Source organism: Thunnus albacares, chromosome 3, assembly GCF_914725855.1.
Source record: "Thunnus albacares chromosome 3, fThuAlb1.1, whole genome shotgun sequence".
NCBI lineage: Eukaryota > Metazoa > Chordata > Actinopteri > Scombriformes > Scombridae > Thunnus > Thunnus albacares.
In genome coordinates, this window is record NC_058108.1 from 5,500,465 (window position 1) to 5,514,641 (window position 14,177).

Consider the following 14,177-nt stretch of genomic DNA (forward strand, 5'->3'; position numbering starts at 1 on the left):
TGAAATGTAGTGGAGTAGTATTAAGTGTCATTTTTAAAAGTTATTGGCTTTCAGTGAAAGTGCACCGTCCTTCAGCTGCATGTTTTAATAGAACTCGTCAACAGCTTTACATGTCAAAACAACACTAGAAATATTACAAATTATTATTTTGCCCGAGTAACACAGAAAAATATATAAGGAGGCGTTTCCATCGGTGAAGTTTGAACTATGTAGATTAATGCAGTTCTGCCATTTCAGTTGGATTCATGTAAAACATGTAGTATAAATACACAAATGAGCCACAACACTGCACGCATAAGTCACAGCAAACAAAAAAACAAGCTAGATGTGGAAATAAGATTCATAAATAATACAAATACAAAACATGCAACACACAGATGACTTCAAATGAAAGAACAGAAAAAGTGCTGATGAATTAAAGTGAGTTAGTTTGTTTCAAAAAGATCACTTGAATGACTGACAAGAGTAACATTTAATAGTGTGTAATGTTTTTCCATCTTTCTTCCTCAAATTTTGAGGAAAACTGCATTCAATTGTGTCAGTCCTCAAATGTAACTGTCCATAAATTCAGAAAAAATAACCCCTCAACAAAACAATATCTATATACATGTATATATACACAAGACCCATGCCTGCAGCCTGTAAATTAAGAGGGCTTCTTTTCAGTCTTTGAATGGGAGAAAGATCCAGAACGTTGAAAACGAACAACAAAGGTCAGGGAAAGTGACACAAAAAGTTCACTGAGCACTTTCACTATGTTTAGAGAATGAGAAGAACCAGGAAAAGAACAGTTGCTGGTTCAGAAGACGTTTTGGGAGGTGGACTAAGTCACAGAGTCTGCTTGCTGGTTAGTTCCCCGCCATGCCAGACCACATGTCCTAGGCAGCAGAAGACAGCTCACCACCGATGTCGGCCATGATGCTGTGAATCCAAAGGTCCCTGTCCTCTAATCCGGTGTCCACCAGGTAGACCGTCAACCTGCGCTCCCACACCTCACCTTTGACCTCTGACCCGTCCTGCACGCTCTCCACCTGGGCTACGAGCGCTCGCTTCTCCACGTGGTTCCTGAATAACATGGAGGCCTCCTCTGACCACTGGTGCTGCGTCACACCTGCAGGACGGACAAGACAAACAGCTGACATGTTGACAGATATGGAGTTGAATGTTGGGTGATCAAACTGATTAACATTCTCTTCAATTCTGCTTAAGAGCCCGAGAACATCTCAAAATTCAAAACTTCCCTCCCATCTCACTGCTGTTTGAAATTCACTGTTATGTGGCATTGTGAGAAAATACAGTATATAAGAGTACACCCCTGTGCAATATCACTAAAATGTTAAATGATTCAAAATTGCATCATCTTACAATAATTGCAGTGATTTAGTGTGAAGTGTAGGGTATTTGATCTTATTTATAATTAAAAACAAACAGGTTAGATAGACTAAATTGAAAATACAGGCCCCAAAGTACAACCTCAGTGCAACAAAAGTGATTACACTTGACTTCCATTTAAGACTAATTGCCTGAACAAGGTTATAAAAGAACCTGTGAACTCTCTCAGTTTTGGCCTGGTTGTGTCTCATGCAACATGGCTCCACATGGTAAAGAAACCAGATTGTGAGACTTCATAAAGATGGGAGAGGGTACAAGATCATCAGTAGGCTACTGGACAGAAGCCAGAGCACAGTTGCAGCAGTGGTTAGGAGGTACAGGAGGACCCATAATACCAATAACACACTATTTATGCAACCTTGCATTGAAAAACAGACGGGCAAATGCTTCTGACTTGGCACGAGGATTATCTGTGGAAACTGGTGTTTCAGTGACTGCTCAGACAGTGTGAAGGACATTGCAGGAAGTCAACCTCTACGGATGATGCTGCAAAAAACTGCAAGATTAAACTCTGCCAAAGAACATGAAAAGAAGCCTGGTGAATACTGGTGGCACATTCTTTGGTCAGATGAAATCAAAATAAATTGGTTTGGATCAGATGGGGTCTGGCATGTTTGGCTTGGACCTGGTCAGGAATACCGCAGTGACAGCACAGTACCGACTGTGAAACATGGAGGTGGGAGCGTGCTGATGTGGGACTGCATGAGTGTGATAGATGTAGGGGAGATGACATTTATAGATGGCACTATGAATCAAGTTTGTATACCCAAATACTGAATGAAAAGATAAGTAGTATTCTCAAGAAGGTTGGTGGGACAGAAATTTTACCAACATGACAATGATCCCAAACACACTGCAAAAAATCACATTAAAGTTTTTAAAGAAGAAAAAAAAAAAGAAAAAAAGTGAAAACTATGACCTGGCAAATATGTCCCTGGACCTGAATCCAATCATACACCTTTAGAGTATTTTAAAGAGGAAGGTAGAGAAACAAAACCCCTCCAGCAAAGAGCTGAACAGAGTTATGTTAGTATTATATACTGTAACTGCTGACTATGTAAATGATGTGCTCAACTCTAGGCTCAGGCTCGCGAGGGACAAGAAAGCTCCCGCCACTTTGTATATAAATGCATAAACACACTTCCATACACATACAGTCAACCTTAAATCAGTCCCTCCAGGATTTCGTGGAGTTTTTTTGTGATTATTGCAGCCAAAAATACTTGACTTTGCAGTGGCTTTTCTATAAAAAATGCAATACAATTGGCAATGTTTTATATGCTCTGCAGGAACTGGGAAAAATTGCTACCATTGAAGTCATATGTCATCACTTCCTTCAATAAAAAGCATACTGCATATCACTGAAACAACTATATTTCAGTGCTAATTTTTAAATGTATTTTCTGAACATGAGAACTGTGGGCTCAAAGTTATACAAAAAAGAAAATACTGTACTTGAGTTCAATTAAACCTTAAGTAAATAAACTTTCACCTCAACGTTACAACCAAATAAAAGCAGTCAATAATACCGTTAAAATAAATGCATGAACATAAAAGTTTAGTTTCATTTCCAAAGTGTGTCCATCTTTGCTGTCTGAGCAACATTATCAACTCGTATTCTTCTGACTAACTGAATGCAAACCTCATCTTCTGCTTGAATGCGCGCCTGACTCCTTGCTGAATACGAGCTGCCATGACGCCACGATGAAGTTACCACAACACGAAAGGAGACAATCGGTCAAAAGCACAACCTGTCTGTTGATTTGGCCGTTTCATGTGGAAAAGTTGCAAGCTCTCATTAATACTGCAGAGATTAATTATTGCAATCACAAAATCGCAATTTCCTGGAAGGACTATTATATCAACACAACATTAAAACAAGCTTGGAATGAGAATGGTGTTTTTAAGCAACAAACCAACACAGAAGGATCCAGCTCATTGAATATTGACAAATAAATTACACAAATAATTTGTTTAATTGATTTGAAAAATGATCCTCAAACTCACCTGCCAGTTGTGCCGTCATGGCCTGGAAGGGCAGCTGTCTGAATTCCTCTATCAGGGGCCGGAGGAGAGTACTGCGGACCAGTTCATGTTTGCCGTGGTCCAACTCGTAGACAGAAATCAGCCCATTGGCCAGAACGCCTTTCACCAGTACGCGGTGCCAGCTAGATAGAGGGAGGTACTGGTTATACTGACTGGAGCACTGTGTGATTCACAAAAGCAGCACTATCCTCACATAAGAGAAGAGTGCTACTAATATGAACTCCATACACTAAAGCATAACATTAAAATTCTCCTCATATGTAAAAATATACAGCCAAGTGTCCCAAGATCTAATGACATCATCTACTTTTTAACTATGAAGTTTCTATAATGTCATTCTTGACTTATTATGGTCATCATAATGAGTCTGCAGACATGTAACCATGACAACATGAAGTCCATAATGGAGGATAAGTCTAATGTAGCTGATGTTTGTTTCAGGGATCGAGCACGCTGCTGCAGTAGTCGTGTGTTCTTACTTCTTGTCTATTTTGGCAGCGTAGACGTCTCCTTTCTGAATGTGTTTGGCTGTGGTGGTCTTCAACATCTGGTTATAGTAGAGCATCATCTCCCCCATCAACACCACCAGCTTATGCAGGTCCTGCCACTGCTGCAGCACAAAGTAACCAGGGTGGCAGGCAGCTGGCACAAACACATCTATATTCTCACCAGGCTAAAAGTAGAGGAGAAGGAGTGTATCATCATTCATGTCCACACTTCAGTAGATACTGCTGTCAGAATTAACTGTGTCAAGGCTTATTGTATATAGTATCAAATACACCTGTTTTATTGTCCTGTTAATTTTACTGTGTGTATTTTGTAAAATAATACAAGATAAACTGTTTATTGTTAGCTCAAGGCCTAAAAGAAGGATGATGGTGGGAAAAATGAAATGTATTATAATTACCCTTCTTGCATTTGCTACATGCACTGTTTGTTAGGGACTGTCATTCACCAAAGAATAAAATACATGCAAAATGATTTCTTTACATGAATCGTAAGCCCTTAGAGAGAGTGTGTCCCTCTCCACATACCAGGGGAAGCTCCAGTGGAGGAGGCAGTGGAAGTGGCTGCATCGCAGTTTTGGTGGTTGTATCTTGGACGGGTGATTCATCTGCTCTGTGATGAGTCTGAGTTGAGTCTTTGATAGCGGCGTTCCGAACAGGACTGAGAGTCAACTTCTCCACTAGAGCGCTGAGACCTAGAATTTGAAAACAAACAAACAAAAAAACAGTACAATGAAAACACCCTCAAATTAAAGCTTTAACCTCATAGTCAGTGTTTCATGTCTCTGTCAATGTGTCAAGATTGGACAGACTTGATCATGTGTGCTAACTTTGTGTTTGGTTGCTGGTCTTGTGCTGTATTACCTGTATCCACACTAGTGTTTTTGTTTTGAGCTGTGAGTTTCTGCCACAGCTCTGACTGGGCCAGCTGATGGTTGATGCTCTTGTCCAGCTCCTGACTGTCAGCACCGATGAAAAGGTACATGTGGACCAGTCTGTCCCCTTTGTGCTGGTCTAATTTCAAGATCTAAAAATGATTTGATAACCTGTGTCATTAAAACAACTGCAAACACCTCATCTATCAGGCAGCTCTCTAACAAGACTCCATTTGTAGGGATAAACATAACTTAGTTGTGTGCTTAACTTAATGGTATGGCAGATGCTACCTTCATTTTACAATTTTCAGCTCCCAGGACAGCCTCCTTCACCCACAGTACGGCCTCTGGACGCCAATCTCCCTCTGGAACTGTGAGGTCAGCCAGATGACATTTGATAGCCTGAGGAAAGCAAGAACACATGAGAAACTGTAAACCTTTACATGTGTTACAAACAGCTACTTTATCAGACAACTGCTGTTAGATAGTTTCACAAAATGTATCAAAAATCCTTGGTTTCCATCGTCTCACACACACACACACAAACAACTGACCTGTGGTGGGATGATGGTGAAGTCTTTGAGGAAAAGAGGGGGGATCTCTCGAAGCTCAGTGACCTCTACAGTTGCTGAGACGCCCAAGTCGATGAAGAGGATCTCCATCACTCTGTTGCCGTACAGGTTGGTGATCTATACACGAGGGCAGCAACACACAGGAGGGGGTATTAAACAGAAATGACCTGAAACTGTTTGGTTAACAGTGCAAAAGCTTTAATGCAAGTGGCTGGTAGATTTACTTCACTAGTGAATTTGAACATTTACTAGCCATTTGGCCAGTGGACAAAAAAGTTAATTTTGCACCCTGACTATCTAAGGACAATTCACAAAGTATATCTCTTCTCTTTAATTTAAACATAGAAATTATGTCCCTGAGGGAAGCGTGAGCCAAGTAGAATCAAGTCAGTATCTCTGCTATAGTCATTATCAAGCTGTGAATCCTCCCTCAGGTTTTTTTTTTTAACAACCTGCACAGATTTGCTCTAGTGTTCTTCTATTGTGCTGTGAGTGTACTTCAAATTGACAATAAAAACATGGTTTACAAAGCTGAGAAAGAGTGGTCATCCCAGCTCTGTTCCTACCTCCACTCTGGACCATTTTCCTTTGTAGCGAGCCAGACAGAACTTGCCAGTGAAGGGTCTAGAAACCAAGGACTCAGGCGTCATCTGTTAGGAACAATTACAGGCACGATTCCATCAGCCGTATAAAGAGAGATACCTAGTCTGACATCACAGATTGCAGTGTGGCAAAAATGTGTGAGATGTGCAGCACTAATATTCTTTGTGATATAGTTATGGCTTGCTCTTTCCAAAAACATCTGGATGAAGATATCTCTGCTTTTATCACATCACTTTTCAACTACCACTTGCTAAGTGGTATACAATTAAGTGAACTTACTGTAATTATGATAACATCAAATGAGTCAAAATGGTAAATTCAAACAAACCTAGAATGTTCTACAGCACTGTTAAAGGTCCAGTGTGTGGGATTTAGTGGCATCTAGCAGAACAGACTTGGCAGAAATGGAATATAATATTCATAAGTATGTTTTAATTAGTATACAATCCCATGAAAATAAGCATTGCAATCTGCAACTTCACTGCTAGATGCCACTAAAATCATACACACTGGACCTTTAAGTGCTAGGGTAAATGGAGATACTTGAAAGTCTTGTCTACCTGTGAGATGAAGAAGGCCTCTGTTTCTTCCAGTAACTTGCTGAGTCTGGCAATTCCTCTGGAGGGCAGCTGGCAGTGGATGATGCCATCTACACACACATTTGTGACACACACGTCCTGATAGGTAACATTTACCTACAGGCAACAGACAGATTAACGTTGCATAACACAGGGAAAATTGATAACACAGAGGACCTGGCAAGCTGCTTCTCATCCAAATGAATGAAAAACCTGCACATTCTTAAGTTTTCATAAAACTTGATTGGCTGCTGTTGGGACAGGACAGACTAATATGAGAACAGTACAACAGCACCACTCACTGGTACAGATGATGTCAAGAAAAATGAAAAAACATGAAAAACTGTCTCTATATGCATAAAAGGGCTCTGCTTGGTCTCATGCATCACACTATGCATGTAGTTAATGACACTACACTTACAGTGAGAGGGTTGTTCATGGTCTCGTCCTGTAGAGCCTTGAGGCAGGTGGAGTTGATGTTGAGATCATCATCCTGCGAGGTGTCGTACAGCACTGCCACAGGCATCTCATTCTGTTGACAAGCCTCTAATGTCTCCATTAGCAAAATCTTCCCAACTGCCAACTTGTCCAAAGAGGACAGCACCAACGGATGGGAGCTGAACGCCTCTAGACCTAGGGAGGAGGAAGATGAATGATGGGAAGAGGAGGGAGATAAAGGGGAAGAGATGCAGGGCTATTAGTGCCCACTGACCGATCAAACTAAACATTTTCTCCCTTAGTTACAGAATATGTTTGTTGTGTTGTGGAGAATTTGTGCTTTCAGTGACATCAGATGAGTAAAAAAAAACACTTTTCCTTCTCATATACCTGCAAGCCTGACATTAGTAGCCTGGAAGGGCAGAGAGAGGAAGTCCTGGTGCAGCTCCAGCAGATTGGTTGCACCGGTGTCCACAGAAACGCCATGGTCCACATAGTATACCTGGCAGAATCAAGGACAGCAGAAACACTGACCCATGCTGAAAACTGTCATAAGCTGTGTGCCAGCTCATGGGCCGAGTCTATATTTCTAAACCAAATTCACCATAACATGCCTATAAAAAGTATTCACACCCTTTGAAAAAGAATGTAGAAGTGTTAACCCCATTCAAGTCATCAATCTTTAGACACTTTTGGTAGCAATTACAACTTTCTGTCTATGAGGATTTGTCAAGAAACATTCCTGATTCAAAAGTACACAAATCTTTACTTTATCTGACAGAATGACTTTAGCAGCTCATGTCAATGAGATCTATGTGAAGTGGTCTGTATCGCCTTTACACATTTCAACACAGATGCCAACCATTTGGCAAATAATCACATAATCATACAGATTATCAACCTAATAATCGACTAAATGGACGAGTTACCTTGACGTTGATAGGGGTGATCTCAGTGACCTGAGCTCTGGCCATCTCATCTCCGTCCTCCCCTCTAACTGCTACCAGCTGACCAACAAGAGGGTTAGATAGAGGATGGTGGGAGGAGCCTTGGCTATAGAAGGAGCGCATGGCGTCTTCCATGGCTTCCTGGGCATGGGAATAGTTCTCACCTACATACCTGAATACAGAGACCACTTTTATTTTTTAAGCATTTCTCAATCTGTGCACACTCAAGTGTAACATTGTTTTGAGTGAGCAAGGGTGATGTGTCCTACCGTATAGTAACAGTGTTGCTGCTTTTGGCTTCAGTAATCAGCACAGAGGGGTACTGCTCCGAGGGAAGAACTAGACAGGGAGGAATCACAAGGTTCAGAACCTCGAGACCAGAGGGAAGGGGATGGTTCCTGCACTGCTGGCTGTCTTGGCTGTCTGCGGCCTCCACATCGGCTCTGCTGGAGTTATACAGGATGGCCTGACCACAGCAAAGTACATCACCGACAAGCACATTAATAGTTGGAGTATTCCCTGTTTTCTCTACACCAATCATCATTCCAACCTATCACTTATCCGAGAGCAAGGTTCACTTGTTACCGGCAAGTATGAGTGTTAGTGTTGAGCCAAGTGAGCCATGAGGGTAAGAAAAGATGTACTCTCCGTGGTGCCTTCACACTGCTGTTGATGACTAGCTTAATTTGCAGGTTGTGTTATCTCTGGTACAGGCACACTCACTTACCTTCTTCTTGTCATGTGCCAAAGGGTACTCCACAGTGCATATATCCAGCAAAAGAGATAAGTTGTCCAGAACATGTTCAGGGAATGGCGTCTTGTACGTGTCCATAAAGAGTTTGGGCAGAGCGTGGACCCACAGACCATGATTGTACTTGACCAGAAGCTCCTTTAGTCTTAGACGCACATCAGCTGACACGACAGCAGCAGAAGATTTTAAGGGAGGAGAAGGGGAAGATTTGGAGGTAGGGGAGAAAGTGACCTTCAAAAGCGGTAAAATGTCAGGGCCAGGTTGGAGGGAGGAAGCTAACGCTAGAGGGCTGGTTGCTGCAGGGGAAGTCCAGGTAGGGGCTGACGGCTGAGGGTTTTGGTTGACGGTCGTTGTAGGAGAGTGATGATTATCTTTACATCCGCTGTTGGCATTGAGTGCAAGATTGACACATGGGGCCAGCTGGGGAACAAGAGCTGGGTTGTGGACAGGGCTGCGTGACGAGACTGGAGACAACAGTTTGCCTGAAGAGGAAGCAACAGGTTGTGGAGGGAAAATGAACGTGGGCTTAGCCAAGGGGCTTACGGGGGAAACTCTAGGTTTAGGAACAGGGGGAGAGGAGAGGGAGGAGGGAGGTTGCTCGGGTGTTGAGGGAGGTGAAGAAATGAGTGAGGTGATGGTGCTTGAATCGGTGGGTGATTTTGGAGGGTTGCTGTTTCTAGGGACAGTCGAGAGCTTGGGAGGTATAGGAGGGTAAATCAGGCGATCAGCTCGGTTTGTGCTGGAAGGTTGCTCCACCTGTGTAGGCCAGATGAGCAAGAAACAGAGAGAAGAGATTTCAAATCTTTTCAATTCCTGTAAAGGCTGGGAGGAAAAAAATCATTTAATTACTTAACTACTCTAATTAACTACTTTTTAGATAGAAAAGTATCTCTTGTTGGTCAATCACAATTATATTCTATATTTTAATTATATTCTAAGGTAAGGAGCTTCAGTCCAGTATTTAAGTAAATGGCCTGAACCCTGAGGTAAAAGGGTGCATACATTCTGATTACCCTATTAAAATGCTCTCCAGACAGGTACTGGAGAAAACCTTTGATGGAACCATCAACACCTACTTTGTTTACATATAAGATAAAACACAGCCCCTCAGTGACAAGAAATATAAAAAGAGCCACTCTAAAGAATATGAGGTGGCCGCCATAGTTATAATGTCTTAAAACCATGTTGAGGGCTGCGTTTCTACAACTGACAGACTCACCATACAAGTGTCTGCCCATTTTTCCAGATCTATGAGCACCTGAGGATGCAGCATCTCATTGAACATATCACTGTAGACCCCTGGTAGTTTTGACATCCAGAGTCCACTGCAGAACTTCTTCAATAGCTGAGTTATTCTGCTCTGTTCCAGCTGCACGTCATACACACCAGACTGCATGGAGGAATTTCACATGATTGATCACTGAAGCACAGCTCATGATAGGAATGTAATTCATGATAGGAATGTAATTATGACGACACAAAATGCACTGTTTTTCTGTACCTGAGAGCAGTTGGGTTTGGAGACTTGTTCAGGGGGCTCCTCTGTGAAGGTTAACAAGTGCAGATATCAGTAAAACAGCGCACAGCAGGTTATAGAGTGGTTTTTAGTTGATCGGATTCTCATATTTCAATATATCTTCTGACTGTCACTGAGCAGAGGCAGTGTCAAAGTGTCAAACACACTGACACATTAAATGAGAAGTGGGTCAAACATTCTAAAATATGCCATTCAGAATAGTTCTAACGTTTTAACAACCCACCCCCCCTCAAAGGGAATCCAAAAAGTTGAAACACTGATGAGGATACAAACCTAGAAGGTGTCTCATACCCCTAGGCTTCTGGTAATTTGCCAAGCTCTTCTCTTCCCTGCTGGCAACATAACAATCCTTTAGGCATAATGTGTTTTTCACAGTAACACACTGTCATTCATTGCACACTTACAAAAAAACAATAATACGCTAATCAGGTTGGTCTATTCCAGACTGTCCAAACATTTTGTGCTCCTTTATATTGATCTCAAAACACCCAACTAATAGCTTGCCGGATTTTGAAACACATGTCTCAAGTGTCCTCTTTTTCAATTCATACGCGAGTGAAAAATGTGGACACATTCCTGATTATGATAAATAATATCCCATGGATAAATATCTAAGACCTGAGAATCATAAAATAATTGTTAGCATGGTAATATTTATATTTGACTCAAACAATACAATTACTGCTGGATATAGAACAACCAGGTTTAGGTTCAGCTACGTTTGGGGTTTGTCCACATGGTTATGTTCACCTGTCAGGGATGATGCATCGTTTCACAGCTTGTTGAGCAGCTGGTTGTCTGTGTTCAACAGGGGTGACGGAGCTTAATCTTTGGTCCAACTGCCTGATATTTGGGGAACACAAGCATTCGTTTTAGAGTTTAGAGAGTGCTGCTACTGCTCATCATTTTAGCAGATACTTATAATATCTACCTGTAATCTCCTGAGGCACTGAATCCTCTGTAGCCACCATGGGATCGAGGGTGGCTTGCTGGCCAGTTCGAAGCACCACTAGCTGAAGGTTGGCGCAGAGAGGACCTCGGCCTCACTGAAACCACAAAAGGAAGGATAATAGGTCAGGTAATTCCCCTCTCTTAATCACCCATGCACAGTTTACATTTCTCTCTCTCTCTTTGGCTGGTCTGTTAAATGAATTTTAAACATCAGTATCATTCACCAAATCTGACAGTGTCCAACTCTGGCTGAGAGGAGGGCCAGCTGGTTTATGCCTCTTAATCCTACAACAGAAACCCTACTTGCTCTAAGAGTTATCGCCCTATGAGGAGGGGAATAAACACAAAAATAAATCTGAGACTTTCTCAAACAATCTGTGACAGCCTGGGATACACCTCTTTAAAAGTTATGATTTAAGAGACAAAGCTGTGTGTTCCAAGTGATAAGTGTGTCCTACCATTGAGCATGTACGGGTTGGAGGGTTTGAATCTCATCCTGCAGTTGACGACTTGGGAGCGACCAGATTTCTTGGAACTCTTCTGCTTGGCCACCAGTTCAGCGATGTGGGCCGTTTCCTGACACACTGCAGCGAAGCATTTCAACTGCAGAGCAGATTCAGATAAATTTGCGATTACCACGTACAAGTCTCAACACTGCTTAGATAAATAAACTGATTTCTTTTCATGCACTTTACACCAGGGCTGGGCAACATGTTAATCTTATATCAATATCATGATATGAGACATAGATATCATCTTAGATTTTGGATATCGTTATATCATGACATGGCGTAAGTGTTTCCTGGTTTTAAAGGGCTGCATTACAGTAGAGATATAATTTTCTGAACTGAACTTGACTGTTCTAACTTTTCTATTATTTGCCTTCACCCACTTAGTCATTATATCCACATTAATGGTGATTATTTATCAAAAATCTCATTGTGTACATATTTTGTGAAAGCACCAACAGTTATCCCCCAAATACTGTCAGATTATCAATATAGGAGGTTAGAAATACTGATATTTGATTTTGTCCATATCACCCTACTTTACACATTTTTTTAATAATATACTTAAGTAATAATGTTCAGATATATGAAACATCAGGTGTGCAAAAGCAATCACACCAAGTCAGACTATGTAAATTACTTACTAGGTGCGCCGGTGGCCTTAATAATAAGGCTTAGTAATAAAACCAGCCCTTACCTCACCCATGCGGTACTCCAGGCGGACCACAGAAGGGATGCTTCGGAGATAGTCCTCCAACTTTAGGTAGCCCAGCTTCTTCAGAGGGATGATCTCTCCACACAGTGACCGGTACTCTGACTGGAGGCTGTTAATAGACACGCCAGCCTTACTAGACTGGAGTACAGACCGTAACATTTTCTTGATAGACTCGCTGTCCGACATCCTGGTAAATACACGCTGTAACAGAAACAATACAGAAATAAAAATCAGTGGATACAGAAATGCAACAGTGCATCAGAATCACCCGAGGAAGTGACCAGCCTTGTCAAATCATAAAGGTGCTATTTGTTGTAAAATATCACCCCTGTGAAAAGTGTGTTTCCAGAGAAGTGTGTTTTTGTTTTACTGTCATTGAGTTTTGTTGTATTTCAGTTATAGGCACACCCAGCCTATCTGAGCCACATTTCTCTTTACTTTACCTTTGAAACACCAAGATATACAGTAAAATGCTGCCGCTTTCATTGGGTCTTTGTGGTGGTATTTTACAGTTTGGAGAGTTCAAAAAAGTAATACTTAAACATTGTTTAGTGACTTTAAAAACTTGTAAAAAGGTACAACCCAATTCTGGAAAATACTGCTGCATTTATGAGTTGTTTTCTGCACTGACCAAATTACTAAGAAAGAAAAAGTTTTTTTGGGTGACAGGCTCTGGCCTCCACTTCATTTCGATCAGTATCGTTTCACGTTAACGTTAGTTACTATCCTGTTCAGAAGACAAACCAAAAAGAGTTTCCAAATGAGATATTTTAATTCAAATCCTTTTTGCTGGATTAAATATTTGCCGAAAGAAACAGTTAATCCTCCACCACAATCACTTAATCGAATTTAAGGAAATATTTTGAAGGTAACATTAACTTACCTTAGCTTGAGTTCGTGTCAAGTTCGCTGACAAAATGCAACGGTGCTAACTGCTAACGTTACATTTTTAACGTTACCCGCCACAGCATCCAATTAGCCTTAACGTTTCTCTGTCTCAAGCAATATCAGACTCTTACACAAACAACGTAACTAATGGATATAGGCGGTGTAAAATGAGACACACGTGAATAAGTGTGCCTAAAACCATATATTTTGGTTTTTGTACGTCTACCTCCCATGTGATAAAACGTTAAGATGTTGCTACGTAGCGTGGAATCTGACTGAAGGGCTTGTCCGATAATGGACTTCTACCTACTAAATTGGCTGTTGGCTGTCCGACAGATGGGTAATGTGGGAGTTGGCTAACGGCTAACGTTAGCTAACTGTTAGTCCACGGTGGTTCAATTGCAGATAAAGCAAAGTTTAATATTTCGCCCCACAATTGACCTTTTACAAACCAGCCAACATTATCTACGATGTGCAATTGTGTTGGCTCAAATTTAATGACAGATTATTGCATTTCCATGAGTGACTTACCTATATTAGCTAGCCAATCTGTCGAGAGTGGATCTCCGTCCGCTGCATTCAAACTCATGAACACGTTCACGCCCACAAATTCACACTCACTACCGGTTACCTGTTATTCTGGCATATAATTTATGTATTTAGCATGAATGTGAATTATTATGAATTTATATGCTCCTCACATATATCAAATAAACGTTTCGCTTGCAAAATGCATCACTTCTAAGGGATCGACGAGTCAATCTAGTTGAAACCAGACATGGATTATCTTTATTTGACGTGCGGCCAAATTGCGAACATATGCTGCTTTTATGTGCAGTCGGAAATCTTAGAGTTCAAATTAAGCACAC

The 14,177-nt window shown here is 41.3% G+C and overlaps 1 protein-coding gene across 3 annotated transcripts; it reads right to left on the minus strand.

Moving 5' to 3' along the window:
• Positions 1-70: 70 nt before the first annotated feature.
• On the minus strand, positions 71-14,102 carry tdrd7a (tudor domain containing 7 a). 3 transcript variants are annotated; one of them, XM_044346332.1, is made up of 22 exons: positions 13,840-14,102; positions 12,403-12,621; positions 11,655-11,799; positions 11,177-11,291; positions 10,996-11,088; positions 10,519-10,574; positions 10,210-10,250; positions 9,928-10,098; positions 8,685-9,464; positions 8,227-8,423; positions 7,940-8,129; positions 7,401-7,512; positions 6,994-7,205; positions 6,555-6,689; positions 5,958-6,041; positions 5,374-5,508; positions 5,111-5,221; positions 4,809-4,971; positions 4,473-4,639; positions 3,918-4,111; positions 3,400-3,560; positions 71-1,111 (listed from the first exon to the last, which is right to left on the minus strand). In XM_044346332.1, the coding sequence occupies exons 2-22, from the start codon at positions 12,604-12,606 to the stop codon at positions 879-881; spliced, it is 3,699 nt and encodes a 1,232-aa protein (XP_044202267.1). In that variant the 5' UTR covers positions 12,607-12,621; positions 13,840-14,102; the 3' UTR covers positions 71-878. The 3 variants fall into 3 exon arrangements, with proteins under 3 accessions (XP_044202267.1, XP_044202265.1, XP_044202266.1); XM_044346330.1 differs by having other exon boundaries at positions 10,519-10,577; XM_044346331.1 differs by lacking the exon at positions 13,840-14,102 and adding an exon at positions 13,304-13,734 and having other exon boundaries at positions 10,519-10,577.
• Positions 14,103-14,177: the final 75 nt, after the last annotated feature.

Bases quoted from the DNA above. Each gene is read 5' to 3' on its own strand.
- tdrd7a (XM_044346330.1), bottom strand. From the start codon at position 12,606: ATGTCGGACAGCGAGTCTATCAAGAAAATGTTACGGTCTGTACTCCAG. The intron at 7,513-7,939 runs GTAACTCGTCCA...TGATTCTGCCAG, and splicing joins TCACCCCTATCAACGTCAAG to GTATACTATGTGGACCATGG. The intron at 6,042-6,554 runs GTAGACAAGACT...TGTTCCTAACAG, and splicing joins AGGCCTTCTTCATCTCACAG to ATGACGCCTGAGTCCTTGGT.